This window comes from Canis lupus, chromosome 17 (assembly GCF_011100685.1).
Source record: "Canis lupus familiaris isolate Mischka breed German Shepherd chromosome 17, alternate assembly UU_Cfam_GSD_1.0, whole genome shotgun sequence".
Classification (NCBI taxonomy): Eukaryota; Metazoa; Chordata; class Mammalia; order Carnivora; family Canidae; genus Canis; species Canis lupus.
This window is the reverse complement of record NC_049238.1, coordinates 58,328,208-58,352,969: the sequence shown is the minus strand read 5'-3', so window position 1 is coordinate 58,352,969 and position 24,762 is coordinate 58,328,208. Positions and strand designations below refer to the sequence as shown.

The window sequence follows — 24,762 nt, the reverse complement described above, 5'->3', positions numbered from 1 at the left end:
AAACCATAAAAATCCTAGAGGAGAACACAAGCAGCAACATTTTTTACAATGGCCATAGCAACTTCTTTCTAGATGTGTCTCCTAAAGCAAGGAAACAAAAGCAAAAATAAACTATGAGAACTTCATCAAAATAATAAAGCTTCTGTTCAGCAAAGGAAACAATCAACAAAATAAAAAGCAGCCTACAGAATGGGAGAAGATATTTGCAAATGACATATCTGATAAAGGGGGAGTATCCAAAAACCTATAAAGAACTTATTAAACTCAACACCCCAAAAGCAAATAATCCAATTAAAAAGTGGGCTGGAGACACAAATAGACATTTTTCCAAAGAAGACCTACAGACACATGAAAAGATGCTCAACATCACTGATCATCAAGGAAATACAAATCAAAACTACAATGAGATATCACCTCACACCTATCAGAATGACTAAAACAACAACACAAGAAATAATAGATATTGGTGAAGATGTGGAGAAAGGGGAACCCTCTTGCTTTGTTGGTGGAAATGCAATCTGGTACAGCCACTATTCCTTTTCTTGTCTTATTATACCAACTAGGATTTCTACATGTTGAACAGGAATGGTAAGAGAGGACATCTTTGTCTTGTTCCTAATTTTAAGGGAAAAATTGTCCATTTTATCACTATTAAGTTATGATGTTTAGCTGTAGGTATTTTGTAGATTTTTAAAATCAAATTGAAGAAATTTTTCTCTAAGTTTGCTAGAGAGAAGGAGAGTATATGTATGGTGAGGAGGGGCAGAAGGAGAGGGAGAGAAAGGGTCTCAAGAAGACTCCTCATTTTAAATCATGAACGGGTGTTCTATAAACAACATTTCAACAAAAACAAAAGAAAGATACTACCTCCTTAATAAATGAACTTGTTTTTCCTATTTTCAAGTTCTATTGACTTAAAATTTTAAAAATGTAAGCAGAACCAGCTGACAGAATAGAGGTTATACAACATATAAGTATATAAACATGGGTGAACATAGGTAGTATACAATTGCCCCATGCAGACATATTTTATATATTTGGTGATGAGAATGTGAATTTAACTTTGTACTATTACTTTTTTATGAGAAGTTATATGTCTTTTTCAGTGTTCCTACATAGATTTGAAAATTATAGTTTTTGTATCTCCAAATTCATTTTCCATAGTTTAGTCATTAATTCATTTCAAAGCATTTATTGAACACCCAATATATTATCAGCTACTATACAGATGGTAGAGACACAGAGAAGAACAAGATATATATCCCATCGTCGGGTACCTCACAGTCATAATACAGTGTTAGGTTTAAGTTGCCTTTGAGAGCTTGAACACGAATGGGACATCTGACTCTGTGGGGAAAAACAGGTAAGTCTTCTCCAAAGAAGTGCCATTTGATGTGATTCTGGAATGAAAGATAGGGATTTTTCTAATGAAGAAACAATAATATGTACTTTTAAAGTTTAAAGTTGTGAAGGGGCCACCCACTTGAACCCCTATCCCCAGACCCGACTTTAGTTACCAGTCACAAATTCAGGTTGTAACTTGTACTTCTGACTAACCAGCTATAAATCAGAGGTTCCCACAGCACCCTCCTTGGGTTTGATTAATTTGCTAGAGTGGCTCACGGCACTCAGAAAAACCCATTTACTCACTAGATTACCAGTTTATTATAAAAGGATGTAACTCAGCAGCCAAATGGAAGAAATGCATACATAGGACAAAGTATGGGGACAGGGGACAGAGCTTCTGTGCTCTTTCGGAGTGCCCTACTTTCTTCATATCTCCTCAGCTTCACCAACCTGGAAGTTCCTTGAACTCCATGTTTTCCAGTTTTTATCAAGGCTTCATTATGTAGGCATGGTTGATGACATTATTAAATCATGGCCTTGACAGTTTATTCAACTTCCAGCCTCTCTCTCCTCCCCAAAGTTCGGGGTGGGGTAACTGAAAGTTCCAGCCCTCTAATCACTTGGTTGGCTCCCCCTTTTTTTTTTTTTTTTGAGAGAGAGAGAGAGAGAGAGAGAGAGGAGAGAGAGCATATGTATGGTGAGGAGGGGCAGAAGGAGAGGGAGAGAAAGAATCTCAAGTGGACTCCCCACTCAGCTGGAGTCCAGTGCGGGACTCAATCTCACAACCCTGAGATTATGACCTGAGCCAAAAATCAAGAGTTGCATACTTAACTGACTGAGCCACTCAGGTGCCCCTTGGTTGGCTCCTTTGGCAATCAGTCCCTATCCTTAAGTAGTTTCCTAAAGTCACCTCATTAACACAACAAAAGACATCTTTATCATTCTTAACACATAGGAAACTCCAAGGGTTTGGGGAGCTAAGAGTCAGGAACTACGGGCAAGTCCACAAAAATATGCAAAATGTATACAAAGACCAAATACATAGGAAAGATACATTTTGGTTGTCTGAATGACCAAACATATATTTCTTATAAGTCACAATATCACAGGCATTTAGCTTATTTCTTTTCTATAAATAATGCAATCTTTAATAGCATTTAACATAACTTTGTCTACTATGCTGAATTTTTCTTAAAAAGGCTGAGTAAATTTCAGGGGTTTTCATATACTTGCGACATTGCTCTCCAGAAAACATTGTACTAACTACACTCTCCAGCATACATTCCCATTTCATAAGTTTCTGTTTGTTCTAACACCGACTAACAGTCTTTTAAATGAGTAAAAATGAGGTGACATGGCAACGTATGCTGGAGAGAATAGGAGTTAGTATAATGTTTCCTGGAGAGCAGTCTCACCAGTGTATGATGAACCTTGAAACTCAACGAGGTGTTGAAATATATAAAATATTTGTAAGACTATTATTCAGATGAGCAGTTCTCACTTGGAATCTTATGTCATTGCAATTAAGTGACTACTGAGACTGTACATCTGCTATGGTTTCTTTGTTCACATGTTTAGAACTTCAGCTGGGATAAATGGAATTTCTGGGGGCTGGCTGCACATCTCTGTATCTCAAACATGCTCTTCATTTGTCTGACTTGGGCTTACAGAATGGTAGCTTAAGGTGGTTGGACTTCTTACATAGCTGCTGATTTCTACCAGATCAACCTAAGAGACAGAGGGCAGAAGCCATAAGACTACTTAGGACTCTCTTGAAAGCTATTTGGTATCATTCCAACTACATGCTGTTGGTCAAAACCAAGTCACAAAGACAACTCAGATTCAAGGGGGAAGAGACTACACAAGGGCACAAATATTGGGAGATGTGGAGGGATGTGTGTGTGTGTGTATAACTTTTTTAAATTGGTATTTCTTTCAGAAAAGTTTTTCAAATGTTTATTGACTGTTTATAAACTGTGAAGTTAATTCTCAGGTTGCTATGTATGCTTCTTATTTAATGCAGGAAAATCCTGAAGAAGGAAGGGCCAGTATTTACAAATCAGTGATCATCAACACATCTAAGGAGATGATGTGCTTCAGTGACTATCCCATCCCAGATCATTATCCCAACTTCATGCATAACTCCCAGGTCCTTGAATATTTTAGGATGTATGCGAAAGAATTTGATCTTCTAAAGTATATTCAATTGAAGGTAGGGAATATTGTGGGTGTGTGTGTTCAAAGTTGTTTGTCAAATAAATGAATAATATGGCTTCATTGATCGGGGCTTACATGTAAAGAGTGATTTAATATGCCCATGTATCTATCCTATCCAGACAAAGACTCCATTTTTTTATCTTCTGTGTGCCTGAAATATATTCATGGAAAGGTCCATTTTCTTTTCTTTCCTTTTTTTTTTTTTAAGATTTATCTGTTTATTCATGATAGACACAGACTGAGAGAGAGAGGCAGAGGGAGTAGCAGGCTCCTTGCAGGGAGTCTGATGTGGGACTTGATCCCACATCGTGGGATCAGACCTGAACCGAAGGCAGGCGCCCAACCGCTGAGCCACCCAGGCATCCATTTTCTATATTTTAGCTACAGATCCTAGAAGCCAACCGCCAGAATATTTTCATTCCTTCACTTTATACTATACTATACTATTCGATTGCAATAAAATAAATGAGGGGAAGTGTTTTCCCAGTTAGAGAGGGTAATTGATAGGTATGGGAACTTTTTATTTTTTATTTTTATTGGAGTTCAATTTGCCAACATATAGCATAACACCCAGTGCTCATCCCATCAAGTGCCCCCCTCAGTGCCCATCACCCAGTCACAGGCACCCCCCGCCCACCTCCCTTTCCACCACCCCTTGTTCGTTTCCCAGAGTTAGGAGCCTCTCATGTTCTGTCTCCCTCTCTGATATTTCCCACTCATTTTTTTTCTCCTTTCCTCTTTATTCCCCTTCACTATTTTATGTTCTCATTCATTTGGGGTATGGGAACTTAAAACTTCTGAATCCACCACAACTTGTCTGCTACTGCTTAGCCCTTTTATGCTTTTTGAAGTACTTGCCAATGCATTATTTTTATGTGATAATAACCCAGTGAGGTAGTTATTGGGTAGTTATTGAGGAAGCCAAGAAGTTAAGTCTTGTGTAGGGGGAAGAACATTGAATTGGGGAACAAAAACTTGAGTTCTAGTCTTTGCTCTACGACTAATCAACTTGTGATTTCAGACAAGTAAATTCCTCAACTTTGATGACTCTTGTTTTCTTGTTTGTAAAACAAGATGATTATATTAGATCACTCCAATGCTTTCTTTATGTTGTTAAGTCTTCCATAATTTTCCATCATCTTTAACCATGGCCATAGAAGAACAGATATTTATGACAGCTGGCAAAAAAGCCTAAATATTCTACCCTTTTTTTCCCCTTGTGATGAGAACTATTAGGATTTCTTAGCAATTTTCAAATATACCATACCTTCTACCTTCTGATCATTCTGCTAAATCATGGTTTTTTCTATTTAACAATGATAATAAATTGGTAATATCCAGTAACAACTTCCACAGTAAGTAATTTATAGCTCAGTGACTTCCTTTTACTTGTTTAAACACATTTAACAAGTTTGTTACCACACTAGTCAATGGAGATATAAAAACAAAAAAAGCCAACTTCATAGCATGGTTAGGAGATATAAAAATAAAAAATTTTGCATAAATTTAACCAAAAAAAGTAAAGAGTCACAGGGTAATAAATGCCCAGTGATTTATATATTGTTAGCTCAGAGGAAGGGTGCTTAACTCATCAGGGCATGAGACAATAGGCCCAAGGGAAGTTTTCTTAGAAGAGATAATACATAAGCTAAATGTTGAAAGGTAAGTAGGAATCTGCCAAATGAAGAAGGAATAAAAGGATGATCCACACAGAGACATGAACCTGTGTAAAAGCAAGAATATTATGGAGAAGAACTGTAAATACTGCAGGATGACTAGGGTATACAGAAGTGGTATCTCCGAGTCCACCAAGACATTATAGCCAGAGACCCTAGAACTACATAGGAACATATTCCTAATGTTTCCTTAGGCTGGACAGAATAATGCATTTTTTAAAACCTAAAAATTATACCACTGACTATCCTATCTTGCAGCCTCTTTCTTTATAATTACTTGTAAAATGGGCATTAAGGGAGCCAAAGAGAGGTTCATTTTCATAAAATATGAGCCACTGGGATGTTTCTATACTCTAAGAGAAAGAGTCCTATGACTCAGTCACAAGTTTAAGACTAGACAGTGAAAACAGAACTTGAGGTAAGAAGATGTCCAGGGGTCAGGAGAGGAATAGGCATTTAGTGCATGGAAGGTCTTAGAAGCACAGAAGTCCAAGTTCTTTCTGTTCAAGTGTCACATGACATCTTAGGGCATGGTCTAAGAGAACTAGTAGTTTGCACACTTGTAAAAGCAGAGGAGAGTGCAATGTTAACCTGCCAACTATTTTATTTAACCTACTTCATGGGAGTTTTCTCACTCTGACCACAGCCAGACCAAAAAGTTCTTATGTGTGGAATATGAAAATCAAATATCCCTACATGGGCTCTATTATGTGATATCAGCCTTGTGTAACACTCTGCAAAGAGAGTTATGTCAAGGAAGATGTCCACTGTATTGGCTGTGGTTAGTCTCCTATAGCTATCACTTTTCTTTTCAGACCACTGTGTGCAGTGTGAAGAAGCAGCCTGATTTCTCCACGTCAGGCCAATGGGAGGTAGTTACAGAATCTGAAGGCAAAAAGGAGGTACATGTTTTTGATGGAGTCATGGTTTGCACTGGCCATCACACCAATGCTCACTTACCCTTGGAAAGCTTTCCTGGTGAGTAGCCTACAAGGAAGGAGACCCTTGAACCATGCCTGTGACCTGATCTCTGAGGAATGGGAGGATTGTGGCTTGAGTGATTCCTACCTACAGATAAGGCTAATCCTAATTCTACATGTTCCTCTGAAAGATGTTGGGATAACTTTGATTACTGCCATTTGGGAAATAGAAATAACATTCATTTTGGAGACCAGAGAACAATTAGAGGGCTCTATCTTTGGTTTCAAAACAACCTTAGTTTTTCTAAGATCAAAAGAAAACATGGAATTGATCCATATTAGGTTGAATAAGGACTTTTTCAGCAATCAAGGAAACAAAGATTGAGTTTCTAAGGAAGAAATGAAAACATAAAGAATTTAATTATAGTCTTTGACCTAGATTTTCATTTTGAAAAAAAGCACTCTGTATACTCTAGAGTATATGAAAACATATATACTCCAATTGAAATGGGAGTAGGTATTTAAAGATGAAAAAACAAAAGATAAAGTATATTTTCTGCAGCAGTGTGGATTTGAGAGTCTACAAGTCCAAAATACAAACAGATCCTGAGGTAAGCAGGCTATTCATGATAAGAAAGTCACAAGGTTCTGCTCTGAGACTGTGAGAAAAGAAAATAGGCAAAAGTATTCAGAAAGGCAAGTGTGCAGTTGAGTAAAGGGAGACTATCTGGAGATGTGTGCTTAAACTCTACACAATGCCAGCAAAATGAATGGTTTGACAAATGAGAGCAGACAAACCTTGTCCAATAATTATTTTCCCTTCTCTTTCAGGAATTGAGAAATTCAAAGGACAGTACTTCCATAGCCGAGACTATAAGAATCCAGAGATTTTTGCTGGAAAGAGAGTCATTATAATTGGCATTGGGAATTCTGGAGGGGATCTGGCTGTGGAAATTTGCCACACAGCCAAGCAGGTTTGAATCAGTTAATTATTTACTTTGCTTCACCAAGGAAGCTGTATGTGGACCCACCATAGAGTACGGATACCTCCACACGTAGTCCATCAGTGCTAATGGCAAACAGGGCTTGGCTCTGTTGCTTCAGTTGGCAACATTATGATGATGATATGACGGAGCCAGTGTTCCCTGTTAGATTCCCATCATTCAGTTGACCTCACACTAAATAATCCCAAGGATCCCAATCAGCTGTCTCTTCTGAGTATGCCTCTGACTTTGAAGACCAAGCAGTTGCTTGGTTGAACGCAGCATTCAGAATGCTCCTGTTTAGGCCACCAGAAGTGCCACACTCTTATGTGAAGGAAAGCACACTGGTTTAGTGGAAGACTTTGCACTCATAGGATTTTCCTTTTCACTCCCCAATTGAAAATGGAAACAGTCTAATCTTTCCAAAGAACATGGATATACGTATGAAAAGCATCCATGCTGTAGCATGCACATGTGCAAGGAGTTCACCCCAGCCTTTACATACAGTTAGGTAACAGAATGACATTCATACTTAAGCAATTTCTATGTCCTAGAGGTTTTTTGTTTTGTTTTGTTTTCTTGCATCATAGATTTTGAACTGGGAAGAAAATGTCTTCATTATAAATTCCCAGAAAAAGACATGTCATTGTTATATCTTGTTATTCATGTCTTTACTGAATAACTTTATTGGCAATAGGTAAGTGTCTGGTCGTTTTCCAGCAACTTTAATTAAGCTGTGTTCCTTCGCAAATATGTTTTAAATGTTTTTAAATGGGAGTTTAATGCCACAACTTTGTTAAATGATTTACCCAGAAACTCCATTCAATAGCACTTCTTCTCAGTATTGTCCCCATCTGTCGCTACAAAAGTAATTTCATATATTACTTCATAAATTAATTCAACAAGTTTTATCAGAAAATAGGTATATAAACAAAAAAGGGTAAAAATTTGTATGGGTGTTATGATAAAAGAGTGTGCAAGGTATGTTTATGGTGACCCAAAGCATGAGTCACTGGCTTTAATATCACCTTAATATCTTTAACATTAATATCACTGGCTTATCGAATGGTCAGTTATAAGGAAGCTGAGCCTTCCATGCAGGGAGAACTCTAGATTGCTAAAGAACAAAGCATCCAGGGCAGACCCGGTGGGTGGCGCAGCAGTTTAGTGCTGCCTACAGCCCAGGGCGTGATCCTGGAGACCCTGGATCGAGTCCCACGTCAGGCTCTCTGCATGGAGCCTGCTTCTCCCTCTGCCTGTGTCTCTGCCTCTCTCTCTGTGTCTCTATGAATAAATAAATAAAATCTTAAAAAAAAGAAAGAACAAAGCATCCAGAGTAGGTGGAGATATGTGGCTGTGTCTGAGAAAGCCTGGGGACAACACACAGCACAACCATGTCTGCATGGCAGGGGCAACACCAGCACACCACTAATGCAAGCCAAAGAAACACAATTACCAGGTTCTAACTTTTTGCTTTATATATTAAATTGTATTTATTAGAAGTTGTTTGTAGATCAAAAAAATTTTAATGGACCTAAAAGTTTCAGCATATCAGGGAAGTTTTGGTATAATAAGTTTTGTGGTATAATGCTTTTGTAAAGTTCTAGAAGACATACAAAACAATCTTACATTTTTTTCCTATAAATCTGGATTTGTAAATACAGTGTTTGCTTAAAATTAGGTACAGATGGAAAACTGAATTGAGAAGTATGATGATAGCCATTAAGCATTTATTGAATGTTTACTATATGTTCCACCCTTTGCAAAAACACTATTTAATTCTCACAACAGCCTTGTGATGTATTATTGTCACTACTTTATACATAGGGAATCTTTTAATTGAGACTCTGAGCATTTATATTATTCACATATTTATATAACAGAAGTTATACAGACTGCACACAAAGCTGTGTGTTCCTGAGACCATGCATGCTCTTTCAACTGTGACATGTAAAACAGCTTAATCATCAAAGTATATACGGTTACCCTCAGTGAGAATGTATGAATGAAGTACATTATTATCCCTCTGTAGACTGATCACTTTTTTATATGAGAGCTTACGCAAAAGACTATAAAGCAGGTGTTATACCTTACAATCCTGGAAACTGTATCCTGAGAGTTTTGAATGGAAAGGGACACTTTCACCAGGTAGTTGAATGTCAAAACTTTATCAGCTCTGAACGTGGACTTTAGCCAGCAGAGGACACATAAAGACTGATCGGTTTCCTGTTGTTTTACTAGTGATCTGCAGTTTTTCCATTAAATAATCAATGAAACATTTCTTCAAGCACAAGCTTTGGGGTTGTCAGACCTGGGTTGGAAATTCAACTCTGCCACATACTAACTGTATGATCTCAGGCAAGTTATTCATCGTCTTCATGCCTCTCATTGTTAAATGAGGATAATAATATCTACTTTAAGAGGTTGTTACATTGATTAAATAAGAATATAGATAAAGGACCTGGCATAGTGACTTGCAGGCCACAATTCTCAATCAATGGAAGTAATGATGATGATGTGTTGGGGAGACTAAAAGACATGTATGCTGTACCTCCCACCCTGGAGGAAGCACATTTGCAGGACAGAAATAAGAGTGTAAAAAGTTTAATAGCAATATAAATGATAAATAGTGGGTTTTTTTAGGTAATGCAAATAATGTCAAAAGCAAAAAAGACTGTAAGGGTTTTAGATTAAATGATGTCCAGTTGCTTTCCACTCTACTGCTTCTTGATTTTAAATAAGTTGGACAAAAAACAAATAAGTTAAAAAAAAAAAAACAAATAAGTTGGACAAGTGGTAAATGCTAGAGAAGCTCAGAGGATGGAGAGAAAATTGTCATGTAAAACAGTCAGTGGTGTCTTAGGGAGGAGGCACACTTGATCTGATCTTAAAAAGGCTTTGGAGAATTAAGAGATTAGGTGACTTTTCAAGGAGGCATAATGACATTAAACAAATGCAGTGGTGGTTCAGAGAAAGATTCTTGGTTAGTGAATGTGCTAATTTAATTGTATACTTAGTGTTTCAAAAGGAAATTGCAAGAAATTAAAAAAAGATTGTGCAGGGACTAAAAAGACGGAGTTTGAACTTAATCTTGAAGGGAGTGAGGTGCTATTAAAGGATTATGAGCAGAGGATGGCAAAAGCAAATAATTTTTTTCCCATGCCCCAGGTTTTCCTCAGCACCAGGAGAGGGGCTTGGATCCTCAATCGTGTAGCAGACTATGGATATCCTTTTGATGTGTTACTCTCTTCTCGATTTAATTATTTTCTTTCGAAGATTTGTGGTCAATCACTAATAAACAATTTTTTGGAGAAAAAGATGAACCAAAGGTTCGACCATGAAATGTTTGGTCTAAAGCCTAAACACAGGTATGTTGCCACGATGGTAGCAGGGCAGTGATAGCCAAGGCACAAGAATAAGGACTGTTCACACAGGCTAACAGTATAGCTACTTCTATCCGTACATTAAGAAAATCCGCAGATCTGAGATCAGATTTCTACCTTGCCCCATTAGAAGTCCAAGATCTACTGATCTGTAATCTTCAACCTATGATTCTCCTTGGCATCATTCATTTTATCATTGTCTCAGATACAAGCTCTTTTTACATGATACCCAGTAACAACAACAAAATGGTAGATGATGGCTGTGTATCATTCATTCATTCATTCATCCAACAAACAGTGAGCACCTGTTATGAGCCAAGTATAATTCTCATTCTGTGCATGAGAATAGAGACTAAAGACCTAATAGTAATACTAATACAAATAATAACACCTTACTTTTCTGAGTACTTAATATAAGCACATGGGTAAATGAGTTACATATATGAACTCTTTAGTCCTCACAACAACTCTAAGGTTAGTACTATTTTTTAATCTTCATTTTGCAGATATAAAAACTGACAGAAAAATTAATTTGTCACACAAGAAATAAATGTCAGACTCGAGAAATGGATCTTACCTTAAATACTCTAAGGAGAAGACAGGCAATAGAATATGATAAATACATGGAGTGCTATGGGGGTATGAAGTGGCAGTCCTCACATAGTCAAGGAGGTAGACTGTGAAAGTATTTCTAGAGGCTGATTTTAAATGCTTTTTCCCAACTTTTTTTTTAAATGTTTAGATTTACTTACTACAAAACAGTAAGTACAGAGTGCCTATATACCTTTTACTTAGATTCACCTATCAATAGTTTGCTATGTTTGTTTTCTCTTTCTCCCTCTCTCTGAAGATAGATAAATCCCTGTATATTCAGCATCCATCGATCCACAGATGCATACATACATATTTTTTCCTGAACCATTTGAGAGTAAGTCACAGTTACTTAGACACTTTACCCTACATTCTTCAACATATATTGCCTAAGAAGTAGGGCATTCCCCCACATAAACATAACATAGTGACCACACAGGAAATTCAGCATTGATAAAATACTATTATCTAATAATTCACGTATTCAAATTTCCTAAATTGTCCCAAAAGTATCATGTACAGCTCTTTTATTTTTAAATCTGGAATCCTTTCAGGTATTACCCCATGGCATTTAATGGTCATGTCTCTTTAATCTCTCTTCTTCTGAAAGACACCATTTTTTGACATACACTTTTTTAAGAAGAATTGAGCCAATTGTTTTATAGAAAAGCTCTAAGCTTGGACTTGCATAGTTGTTGTACCTTTACTGTATTCAGGTTAAACATTCTGGCACAAATTCTCATAGGCTACATTGTGCCTTCTTTGTGGATCATGCCAGCATTCATATGATATCAGTTTATCAGCATTAATGATATTAAATTTGATCACCTGATTAAGGTGGCACCTACCAGGTTTCTCCTTTTTTTTTTTTTTTAGATTTTATTTATTTATTCATGAGAGATATGCAGAGAGAGGCAGAGACATAGGCAGAAGGAGAAGCAGGCTCCCTGCAGGATCCCAGGACCCCAGAACCATGACTTGAGCCAAAGGCAGATGCTCAATCACTGAGCCACCCAAGTGCCCCTAGGTTTCTCCTTTGCAAAGACTTTTTTCCTTTGATCAGTGGGGTGATACTTTGAGACTATGCTCCTCAACAATCTTTCACTCATTTATTTCACCCATTAATGGAAATGAGCATTTATACATTTATAACATTGGTGATTACAAAATTAATTAAGGCTGGAATAATAGGAGCTAGTCAAGTAAATAGGGTAAGGAAGTAGCATTCTAGTTATAAGTACAAGGTCTTAGAATATGAAAAATACATTTTTCTCTGGACCTTAATGTAGTCTGGTTTGGCTGGACTATAATAAAACAACAAAGATGAAAGAGTGATTGAGTACATCTCTAGCCTCACTGGACAGGTACATTAAAACTTTTGTATACTCTGCTAAATAAAATATGTGGAATGAAGACAGTCCAGAGCCATTAAAAGATTTCAAGCAAGTGAGTGACTAATAATAAATATATTTTTGAAAAATAAACAAACATAAATATATTTTGGAAAAACCACTCCAAAATGATGTAGAAGACAGACTGAGGGAGATGGAGCAGCAGGCCCTAAAGACAATTTTAATAGTCTAGATAAGATAGAAAATAGATAAAACTATTCTGGGGATGTTAAGTGAAGAAAGGGAAAAGCCCATGCGACCAGATATTAAGACTCACAGTTTTGTGGCTTGGGCAACTATGTAGATGGTGGTATGGTTTGTGAAAAGCAGTAGTTTGGAGAAAAATATAAAATCATGAGGTCAGAATGGGAACAGAATCTGTATCTAAAAGGTTAGAGTCAAAGCATAACCAAATGCAACAAACCAGTGATAGTAATGCCATGTTCCTGAGGCTAGGCCAGCTCTATCTAAACATGATGGGCTGAGAATTCTCAGAGCCTGTTAACTAAGGGTCCAAGGACCCAGACTGATTTTTAGAAAGGCCCAAGACAAAGGAAATCCTATTTTTTTCAGCACCTTTATCCTATGCTGTTTCTGGAAAATACTGCTTAACAGACTCAGTGGCTCCCAAGGAAATTCATAGAAAACCATTTTCATGTAAATTCTAAAATCCTAGTCTGTGTAACCTTGGGCAAGCCACTTAACTTCTTTAGGCCTCAATTTCCTCACCTCTAAACCTAGATAATGACACCTGTTCTGCCTCCTTTTTTGGTTTTGTGTGAGACTCAAATGAATGTATATAGAATCAATTTATAAATTACTATATACATGTAATTTATTATACAGTTTGGAAAATGATGGTCTAATTCTAGCCCTTGGGTCTTTGAAACTAGAAATGAGACTCAACAGAGTACAGATAGTTCAGTTTTCCAGACTTACTGATATGTGGATAGAAACTATAGGCCTGTGGCCTTATATAACTGAGAATATTACTACTATTCCTTGAGAAACCATATATATACTCTTCAGATAAGACCGTTCTTCTTTTACTTCTCCAATGTCTTCTCTTTCAATGCCATCCAGGGCCCAACTTCTGCTCTGAGATCCTGATCTGTGCCAAGCTGGTATATGCTAGACCTTTCCCAAACTTCATGGATAGACCAAGAGAGAAAGAATCTTCATCAAAGTAAAATTTTGTTTACATGTTACTGGTCTCATTTTTCCTTTCTCTCCTATCTCCTTCTTCTGGTCTTTATTCACAGAGCTCTGAGTCAGCATCCAACAGTGAATGATGACCTGCCAAATCGTATAATTTCTGGCTTGGTGAAGGTGAAAGGAAATGTGAAGGAATTCACAGAGACAGCTGCCATATTTGAGGATGGCTCCAGGGAAGACAACATTGATGCCGTTATCTTTGCCACAGGCTATACCTTTGCCTTCCCTTTTCTTAAAGATTCTGTCCCAGTAGTAAAAAACAAGATATCCCTTTATAAAAAGGTCTTCCCTCCTAACCTGGAAAAGCCAACTCTTGCAATCATAGGCTTGATCCAGCCTTTGGGTGCCATTATGCCTATTTCAGAGCTGCAAGGACGCTGGGTCACTCAAGTATTTAAAGGTAGGTGACCATGCAAGTTGACTACCTAACTACCTAGTGGGTATGTTTAATTATGTTCTTGCTTTTAAAATAGCTGAAACAGTATGTATGACTGTAACAGTACCTGTCAAAAAATTAGTACTCAAAAATTATTTTTGAGTGAATGTAAAGTAATAACTTATAACTGTAGACATATATTAGAATCTCCTGGGAAATTGTCCCAAAATAGGTATGCTTTGCCTGGTGGTGTTTATGTAATAAATCTAAGGTGAGGCAGACATAAGATCTCTGAGAAAATATTCCTCCATTGATTTCGATGTGTCAAAAATTAAGACCTGGTTAGAGACTAGTCCAGAATGTTTAAGATCAACCTCTCAAATTCCTACTTTTCCCCCTTTTATTTTCCCTCTTTAAGTTTTGGCAAGGAGAACATGAGAAAAAACTTTGGGGTTTGGGATAGTAGGCTTATTATGAGTCAGGAGAATGATATGGTTTCTACAAGGCTTGATTATATCTAGCATCATTAAATAATTATAATGTCCTATAACTTAACAATTGTTACTCTCTAAACTGGTCAGCACTTAACCAAAGACTTTTATTTTATTTTATTTTTTTAATTTAATTTATTTTTTTAAATTTAATTTTATTATTTATTTTTTATTTAAAATTTTTTTTTGCCAAAGATATTTTAATAGTGAAACTGGAGTGCATGAAAAGGAGAGAGACAAGATTGATGAAAGAATCTGAAGTACAACTTAAGGAGCCAGAGAGTTACCTAGAGAAGATAAGATTCAGGGAAGATTGTAGAATTCCCTTCAAATGTTTGAAGAATGTCCCATAGCAAAAGAATATTATTTGCTTATCATTATCATTTCAAATGGTTGAATCAGAATCAAGGAGTGAAACTTAAAGAGTTGCACAAAATCAGCTTAACATTAAAAAGAAACATGCCAACTTTGTTTTTGTTTTTGTTTTTGTTTTGTCAGCTATTGCCATTTTAAGATGGAATGGACTGCCTCTGAAATTGTGAAGAATCCAAACAGAATAGGAAAACACTTATCTTTATAGGACTTTTGGTAGAAAATGGGATCAAGAGTTTATTTTTCCATCTTTCTCTCTGTGGTATAAAGCGTCTTTGTTACAAAGAGTACAAATGTGGATTTGGTTCCCCTACTCTGCCCTTTTACTTCCTTATTTTTCACATACTTTTGGGATGATTTATCATTTCCTCATGTCCATTATTTCATTTCCCAATGAGGAAGATGATGTTAAGGAGGAGGAAGATATTGGTTAGAAGGCAGAATAGGAGAAATATCTTGCAAAGACAAAGTAGAATAGAGTAAGTTACTGTCAGTAATGTCATATTGTGGTGGTGATAGGCTAAGGTGATCAAGTGGATTGTAACCTCCTTGGTTATGGAAAATTATCCTCTATTTCTTTGAGTTCTCCATGCATAGTAATTATAGAATTTTTGTTCCCAGTGAGGTAATTTTACACTTAAAATTTTTATTTTCCTCTTTAGGGCTAAAGACATTGCCCTCAGAAAGTGAAATGAAAGCAGAAATAACTAAGGCTCAAGATAAAATTGATAAAAGGTAAGAAATTCTCCCAGGAGGGTTTGTGATTAATTTTCTACTTTGTTAGCTCTTAATTAGAGTGATGTTGCACCATATTAATTTTTAAAAATATTTGCTTATATGAGAGAGAGCACATGCAGCAGGGAAGGACAGAGAGAAAGGAAGAGTCTTAAGCAGACTCCGCACTGCACATGGAGCCTGACTTAGGGCTCGATCCCACCATTCTGAGATCACAACCTGAGCCGAAACCAAGAGTCAGATACTTGGGACGCCTGGGTAGCTCAGTGGTTGAGCGTCTGCCTTCAGCTCAGGTCATGATCCTGGAGTCCTGCATCCTCCCTGCAGGGAGCCTGCTTCTCCCTCTGCCTAGGTCTCTGCCTCTTTCTGTGTGTCTATCATGGATAAATAAATAAAATCTTAAAAAGAAAAAGAGTCAGATACTCACCAACTGTGCCACTGACATGCCCCTATTATATTATATTTAATCTTCCTTGTGTTACTTAAAGGATTTAGATTATATTTTGAAGGGAAGGGAAATAATAGTTTGTGACAATAAAATGGAGAAATAGCACCAAGTGGTTTGAATATGCATGGAAAAGGAGAGAAAAGCATTTAAAAGCCTATGATTAGAACCTAAAAGAAAAGACAAGTAGGAAAAAGCACATGGAGAGAAAATCAGGTATATTAATTTTGGTAGGATTGCTTGAAATGCTAGTGGAGCTCCCAAACAAAGGAAGAATGTCAATGAATTAATGGGAGGAAGATATGGTCCAGTTACAAATCTGTAGGTAGATTTATAAATTAGTATAGGCTACTTTGCTGGCTGTCATCATGTGACAACATACCCAAGTCATAGTGGTTCATGAGTGTGATTTGGGAAGGTGGTAACATCAACTAGTTGCTTGGGTAAACATGGTAAATCAGCAATCTGAATTTCAGAACTTGAATTTATTCACTGGATGATTTTTATTTGGACAAAGTGGAAGTTGATGGTAAGTTCTAAATTTTTATAGAAAAATCAGAGGTACAGTCATTCCAAGGCCAAAGAGGTAGTCTTCTTTAATTGATTGCACTAGCATAACTCTCCCCTATCTGGCAAGAGGAGAAAGCTTACGTTAACCCTGATATCCTTTCTAGGTACTCTATTTCCCTTCTTAATTTCACTGCCAAATTTCTACAAGAAATATTCTATAATATATGCTCTAAATTCTCACTCTTTTCTCTCTCCTAACCCTCCTGCATTATAACTTCCATCCTTAATTCTGCAACTGCTGTCTTGAAGGTCATCCATGACCAACCCCAGTTTTCTTCTACTTCTGAGTTTGGTGCTTCTAAATGTCTCTTCCTTCATAGAGTGCTTTCTTTCCTCGATTTTCTGGCAGTAAACTATCCTATTTCAACTTTCCTCCTCTCTTTCCTTTGACTTACTTTTGTCTAACTACCTTCTGACTGTAAGCAGTCCCCAAAGATAGAATATAAAGATCACCTTTGTACACAGAGTGTTTCATACACATGAGTTTATTTAATCCTTGCAACAACCCTATAAGGCTGGTACCAGTGAATCCCGTTTGTGAAACCTTCATGAATACTCAGCTCTTGACTCAACTACTATAGGGTAAATGCCTAGAGGATAAAGGCCTAGAGACCCTTGAGCCAATATAACATCCATAAGGGGAGGCTCTCAAATTCTTTCCTGTTTTGTCCCATTTCCATGAAATTAGTCCCATTTCAATAAATTCCAATTTGACCATCTGTTAGTTCCTCTGGAATTCCATCTTATCGATTCTACCTCAAATTTATTTTCTATCATTTTTTCCTGTCCTTGTTTTTGGATTCCCCATCTAATCTCAATTAGTTTGACTTGGCTTTTCTCCTACTTCCTTTCTGTCCTACTATAATTTATTTTCCTTATGGGAAGTAAAAAGAGTAATCAGTTAGCTCTCTCTCTTTTTTTTTAAAGATTTATTTCCTTATTCATGAGAGACACAGAGAGAGAGGCAGAGACATAGGCAGAAGGAGAAGCAGGCTCCCTGCAGGGAGCCCAATGCGGGACTCCATCCGCATCACAGGATCATGCCTTGAGCCAAGGCAAGAAGGCTCAACCACTGAGCCACCCAGGCGTCCCTCAGTTAGCTGTCTAAATCACATTCCTTCCACAAGTATCTGTTACCATATTTTCTCATAAAAAGTTCTAGCTCTTCAAATCTGCACTTGGTGTAATCACTCCATCTGGTTCTGTTTGGACAGCCACTTCCTCTTGTAGAATAAGTCATTCTCCCCCTCCTTTTAGGATTCCAAATTAGCACTGTCCCTGGGTCTGTGGACCCCACTACCACTGCCCTCATAAAACAATTGAAAATCCCAAGTCTGAGAATTTTGGTGATGAATACTCTCATAACACCAGAGTTTTCTGTATCTGTATCTGCTATATTTGACTCTCTTTATCAATCCTTGCTTTCTACAACATGCCTCTTTTACCATAGGTAGTGCCCATAGATATTCCATGCTCATTTTTCACACTTATTCGTACTTTATTCCTTCACTCTGCTGCTCCCCTGACTTGTAACACTTTGTCGTTTGCTATCAGATATATCCTCCACATCCTTCAAGGACTTATTGCTCTATTTTAACTACCCTCCTCTAACATTTCTATTTAGCAATACAAAACCATACAATATATTAAAAGTCTTATATTCCTTTCTCCCTCATGTGTACATATGTTATATCCCCCAGTAGATTATATAAGATCCTTAAGATTGGGGACAATGTCTTGTCTTTCTTCTCTGTTTTCTACATCTCCTAGCCAAATATGGAACCAATAACAGGTATTCAGAAGCATTGAATAATTGACTGATTGATTGAATTGATGATAGGCCATGGTTTTTGTCTTCCCTGTTTCAGGTATGTGGAGAGCCAACGCCATACTATTCAGGGAGACTACATAGATACCATGGAAGAGCTTGCTGATCTGGTGGGTGTCAGGCCCAATCTGCTGTCTCTGGCCTTCACTGACCCCAAATTGGCAATACAGCTATTTTGGGGACCCTGTACTCCAATCCAGTATCGTCTACAAGGCCCTGGAAAATGGGATGGTGCCCGAAAAGCTATTCTCAGCACAGAAGATCGTATCAGGAAGCCAATGATGACCAGAATAATTGAAAGCAGTACTTCCACGACTTCAACAATAACAATGGTCAGGTTTATGGTGGCTGTTGTTTTCTTTGCTATAATTATGACCTACTTTTAGCTGTCCATTTGTCATTGCTCCAGTTTTCTTTGGAAAACTGGATCTAGAGTTGCCTTCAGAATCTGATGAGATTGAACAACTCTCAGCTTCACATTGCCCAAGAATCTTTTGTTTTTCTTACCAAAGCATTAATCCTCTGTCCTCTTTTCCCTACAATGAGATTATAGACTTTCATTCATATTGATTTCCCTCTCTTCCTTCTCTGACCCATCACTTTTTCCTTTCAGTAACCCCTGAATTTATGAGCTCAGGTATTCTTTTAGTCATCTTTGTATGTCCTTAGCAGACTTCTTGACATGTCGTATGTGCTTAATAAATTTTTGTTGTTTATCAAATATTATGGTGAGGAGCACTCAATATCTATATAAGAAATGGGTTACTCCATGTAATTCTGTGTCTGATAGGATTTGGCTTCCTATTAGAAGCTCAATATTTTGTTTGTTTTTAATATTGTAACTAAATGTGTATCTCCTGAGATATAAGAGAAATATTGGTCTTGTATACATCTAAGATAAGATAAACAATCATTTTATTTTTCTAGCTATTCACTAGTGTGTCTGATTCTGATCCTTTTATCTCTTTTCCCCTAAGCAATGTATCTTTCTTTTTTCTTTATTTTTTCAATGAGAAAACTACCTTCAACTTTCTAGGCTCATGAATCATTCTGATAATCTAGCATCTGTCAATAGGTTCAACTTGGTTAAAATGCCTGGGATTTTAGATAAGAGTCTAATCAATAAAAGCCTTGTTCTGTTCATGTCTCACAAGTTCAGTAAGTGTTAACTGCTGGGCACATCGAATTTCATAAAAAATAATACTGGATATACCAGTCAGGTTTATATTCATAAATAAGTTGTTGTGCAATACGTTTTTCCATTGCTGCCTATTATTTAACGAAAGATTAAATCTGAATAAGGAACAATAGTAGCAAGTATAATCTTTCCCAATGTGAATACACATAAGAGAACAGAAATGTGAGAACAACTTCTTCCTATTTCTTCCCTAAAACTTGTGATACTAGTGATTTATCATCTGTAAAAATGGTCTTAGTATTTTGCAATCTGCAGGTTATTCTAGTTCAAAAATAAAAGTTGCTTGCTTCTTTTTCATTTTCTTCTTTTAACCTATAAATTTACCTCTTTTAACATGTGAGCTTTTTGAATGAATAGTCCTTTGATAATATAATATCATCATCAGTATCTCAGTTTCCTCTTTATTTTTTTTTCAGTTTCCTCTTTAAATAAAAAGTGTATCATTCTAAATTCATTGACTCTCTCATTTTACTTACAATATGCAAGGTTACCAAAAAATCATTGGTTAACTTCTAAACCAAGCTAAAAGTAAGTTGTGAGTAGGAAACTGAACTAAAAACAACTCAAGATACAAAGCCCTAGTTGCTGATGACTGTATACTAATATTCATCAATTTACCATACCTTGCTTTTGTAATTATGTTGAAAGGTTATATCACTTTCCCATTATATAATTTTCCTTTATATTACACACATGCACAGACACACACACACACACACACACACACACACACACACACACATTGTTGTGCCAGAAAGTAAGCAAGTGCTCAAAAAGCAAACCTGATAGGAATATGTCAAAGGGATACAGAAGCCAACTGAAAGTGGTCTCAATGGTCAAAGACAAGACAATCTGAACAACAAAATAAATGACCTAATGTAATATATCCTGGATGGGAACTGGAACATAAAAAGAAGATTAAGTAAAAATTAAACGGGCAAGTGTGTTCTGGAGGTGCAGCCAGTGATGCTGCTACTCTGCTGAGCCAGAGCAGGAGCCACTACAAAGAGGGGGAAGAGGCCCAGACCTCGGTGGGGCAGGCGGGGATAGATTCTCAGAATTAGGATAACTGGATCAGAGGGTGGTTACTCTGTATATAACAGTGTGTATCTCACTGCACCTTCAATGGCACTGAATGTCAGTATTTAAAAAGACATCGTGCATGAGTACCAACTAGTAGTCCTTGGTTAAGGAGGTGTGACAGTTCAGTTTGTTCCTGGAATTTTTGTTGAAAAATATGATCTAATGATAGAAGATTCCTACAGAAAGCAAGTTGAAGTAGATTGCCAACAGCACATGTTCAAAATTCTGGACACAGCAGGACAGAGAAATTTACAGCGATGAGGGATTTGTATATGAAGAATGGCCAAGGGTTTGCACTAGTATATTCTATATAGCTCGACCCATGTTTAATGACTTATGGGACCATTTGATGGGTGAAGGGCACAGAGGATGTTCCAATGATTTTGGTTGCCAATAAATGTGGCCTGGAAGATGAATGAGTAGTTGGCAAAGAATAGGTCAGAATTTAACACGACAGTGATGTGACTATACCTTTTTAGAATCTTATGCAAAGTCAAAGATCAACATTAATGAGATATTTATGATCTGCTCACATAGATAAATAGGAAAGAAATCATATCTCCTACTTTAGACATGTAATAAGCACCTCTGGGCCAGATTACAGGTATGAACTGTTGCCTAACTGGGAAGTATTAGCATTCCAACTTCAAATGGGATGGAAGCTGAAGAGGCTTCTCTTGTTTTACACATTTTGTGAAGAAATGAAATCTTATGTAGGTTTCCATGAATCCCCTGAAGAAACAAAATTGTTCTCTGTATATCTTTTGGAAAATAAGACAATATTCTTCCTTTGCAATAGCAGTTATAATGGATGTGAAAATAAATATATTTGATTCTAATATGATTATACAAAAGAGCATGGATGCATGTCACATGTTAGATATTGCTATTATAATCAAATGATTTCATATTGACCTTTTATCTCAAAGATTTATTTATTTTAGAGTGTGCGTGCAAGCAGGGGAAGGGGCAGAGAATACCAACCCAACTCCATACTGAGCATGGAACCTGATGCAGGGCTTGATCTCATGACCTTGAGATTATGAGCTGAGCCAAAAATTTTAAATTAAAAAATTAAAATTAAAAAAAGAAATATATTTATTTGGTTCAGAATTTGAACCAGAACCACATTCTAGTGGAATTGTCTCAGAAAGAGGAAAACTATTGGATAGTACCATTTATTTAAATTACTATGTTTTGGAGGAGTTAAGATGGCAGAGTAGAAGGGGGACCCTAGGCCTCCTCATCCCTTGAATACGGCTAGATCAACATCAAATCATTTTTGACAACTAGGAAGTCAATCTGAGGATTAAGAAAATCTGCACAATTGTGGAGGGAGGGAATTTGATAGATGCAAGGTTCAGAGATATGAAATGGGGAAGAGAAAATCCACAGTCCTATAGAGAGGACGGAGCCCTTTTCATAGAGAGAAGTCATGGAGAGAAGGAGAGAACGGAAGATAGAGTGGTACACTGGTTTTGTCTATGAGGCTGTGGTGTGGGGATCCCCTGAGTCACATTGGGAGAGAACATTTCCCTTCCTGGATTACATTTGGAAGACGGTATATTACCTCTCCAAGGATAAAAGACCCACCAGGTGCCACTGAGCAGCCATTCAAAAGTCAGGCACAGAGACATGCACAGAAGGCAGATAACATGGTCATAGCTTTTCACTATGCTTCACCATGGACACCAGGCACTTTTGTGGCCATGCAATTGCTTTTCTGAGACAGAATGGCGCTGGGTGTAATGCTCTGAGGTTCCACTCTGGGAGAGGAGAGTGGGTCCATGCATTGCTGAGTTCTTTATGATTTGGAGTTTTGAATCCCAGCTGCTGGCCAGAGATAAAACATAAGAGAACAGAGTATGCCAATGGCCTGGGCACAGATAGGTTGGGGGGGGGGATCTGATAAGAGCTTGGGACACAGGAAGGGAAATTGTTTGCTTTCCTGGGGGAAGAGATAGACATTCAAGTCCAAGAGTCACAGAGAACTCCCTCTCAAAATCAACAAAAATAGGTCAACACCAAGACATATCATAGTGAAACTTGCAAAATACAAAGATAAAGAGAGAATTCTGAAAGCAGCTAGGGACAAAAGGTCCTTAAACTACAAGGTAGACACCTATGCTTAGCAGTACATCTGCCCACAGAAACTTGGCAGACCAGAAGAGAATAGCATGATATATTCAATGTGCTTAATGAGAAAAATAGGCAGATGAGCATACTTTATCTAGCAAGGCTGTCATTCAGAATAGAGGAGATGAGGAGTTTCTAGAACAGGGGTCCCTGGGTGACTCAGTTGGTTAAGTGTCTGCTTAAGGCTCAGGTCATGATCCCAGGGTCCTGGGATTGAACCCCACTTTGGGCTTTCTGCTCAGTGGGGAATCTGCTTCTTCCTCTCGCTCTGCCCTGCTCATGCTCTCTCTCACTCTCACTCTCTATCAAATAAATAAATAAAAATTTTTAAAGATTTTATTTATTCATTCATGAGAGACACACAGAGAGACAAGACGCCTGATGTGGGACTCGATCCTGGACCCCATGATCATGCCCTGAGCTGAAGGCAGACACTCAACTGCTGAGCCACCCAGGTGCCCCTTAAATAAAATCTTAAAAAAAGAAAGAATAAAGAAGAAAAGAAGAAGAAGAAGAAGAAGAAGAAGAAGAAGAAGAAGAAGAAGAAGAGACGAATAAGAAAAGACTGAAGAAATAAGAAGAAGACAGACAACAATAAGTAGAATAAGCAGACTACTACGACGCCCCTTCCCTCTCCGTCCGCAGTCTCCCGCCCTCCTCCCTCCCTCACCCCTACACTCCCTCCCTCCCCCCCCGACCTCCCTCCCGCCGCCCTCCCCTCCCTCCCCTCCACCACTCCCCCCTCCCTACATCCATCACTAACTCAGCTAGAAAGAAAGAAAGAAAGAAAAAAGAATTTCCAGGACAAACAAAACTAAAAGAGTTCACGAACACTAAACCAGCCCTGTAAGAAATATGAAAGGGGACCCTTTGAGTGGGAAAGAAAGACCAAAAGCAACAAAGACTGGAAAGGACCAGAGACAATATAGAAGAACAGTGACTTTATAGGTAATATTATGGCACTAAATTCATATCTTTCAATAATCACTCTGAATGTGAATGAACTAAATGCTCCAATCAGAAGACACAGAGTATGAGAATGGATTTAAAAAAAAGACCCAGTGATATGCTAGTTACAAGAGATTATTTTAGAACCAAAGATACCTCCAGATTGAAAGCGAGGGGATGGAGAACCATCTATCATGCTAATGGACATCAAAAGATATCTGGAGTAGCCATGCTTACCTCAAACTGGATTTTAAACCAAAGGCTGTAATAAGAGATGAAGAAAGGTGCTATGTCATAATAAAAAAGGATCTATCCAACAAGAAGATGTAAAAATGTTAAATATTTATGTTCCCAACTTGAAAGCAGCTGAATATATGAAAGAGTTAATAACAAACATAAAGAAACTCAGGGATAATAATACAATAATAGTAGGAGATTTTAATACCCCACATATGGCAATGGACAGATCATCTAAGCAGAAGATCAACAAGGAAACAATGGCTCTGAGTGACACACTGGACCAGATTGACTTAACATATATTCAGAACATTTCATTCTAAAGCAGCAGAATACACATTCTTTTCAAGTGTACATGAAACATTCTCCAGAATAGATCACATACAGGGTCACAAATCAGACCTGAACCAGTACAAAAAGATTGAGATCATACCACACATATTTTCAGAACAAAACACTGTGAAACTTGAAGTCAACCACATGAAAAAAATTATAAAGACAACAAATACATGAAGGTTAAAGATCTTACTGAAGAATAAATGGGTCAACCAGGAAATTAAAGAGGAAATTTAAAAATACATGGAAATAAATGAAAATGAAAACATTACAGTTGAAAATCT

The 24,762-nt window shown here is 37.3% G+C and overlaps 1 protein-coding gene and 1 pseudogene across 2 annotated transcripts in view; both read left to right on the top strand.

Annotated features, from left to right (window-relative positions):
- Positions 1-20,188, top strand: part of FMO5 (flavin containing dimethylaniline monoxygenase 5) — a 39,665-nt gene extending 19,477 nt beyond the window's left edge. For both annotated transcript variants that reach the window (XM_038561965.1, XM_038561966.1), the window contains exons 3-9: positions 3,371-3,559; positions 6,056-6,218; positions 6,992-7,134; positions 10,312-10,511; positions 13,771-14,123; positions 15,625-15,697; positions 18,581-20,188. In XM_038561965.1, the coding sequence (XP_038417893.1) occupies positions 3,371-3,559; positions 6,056-6,218; positions 6,992-7,134; positions 10,312-10,511; positions 13,771-14,123; positions 15,625-15,697; positions 18,581-18,926 (1,467 nt within the window). In that variant the 3' untranslated portion in view covers positions 18,927-20,188. The remainder of the gene's footprint in view (positions 1-3,370; positions 3,560-6,055; positions 6,219-6,991; positions 7,135-10,311; positions 10,512-13,770; positions 14,124-15,624; positions 15,698-18,580) is intronic.
- Positions 19,632-23,905, top strand: LOC119877196 (annotated as a pseudogene).
- The last annotated feature ends 857 nt before the right edge of the window (positions 23,906-24,762 follow it).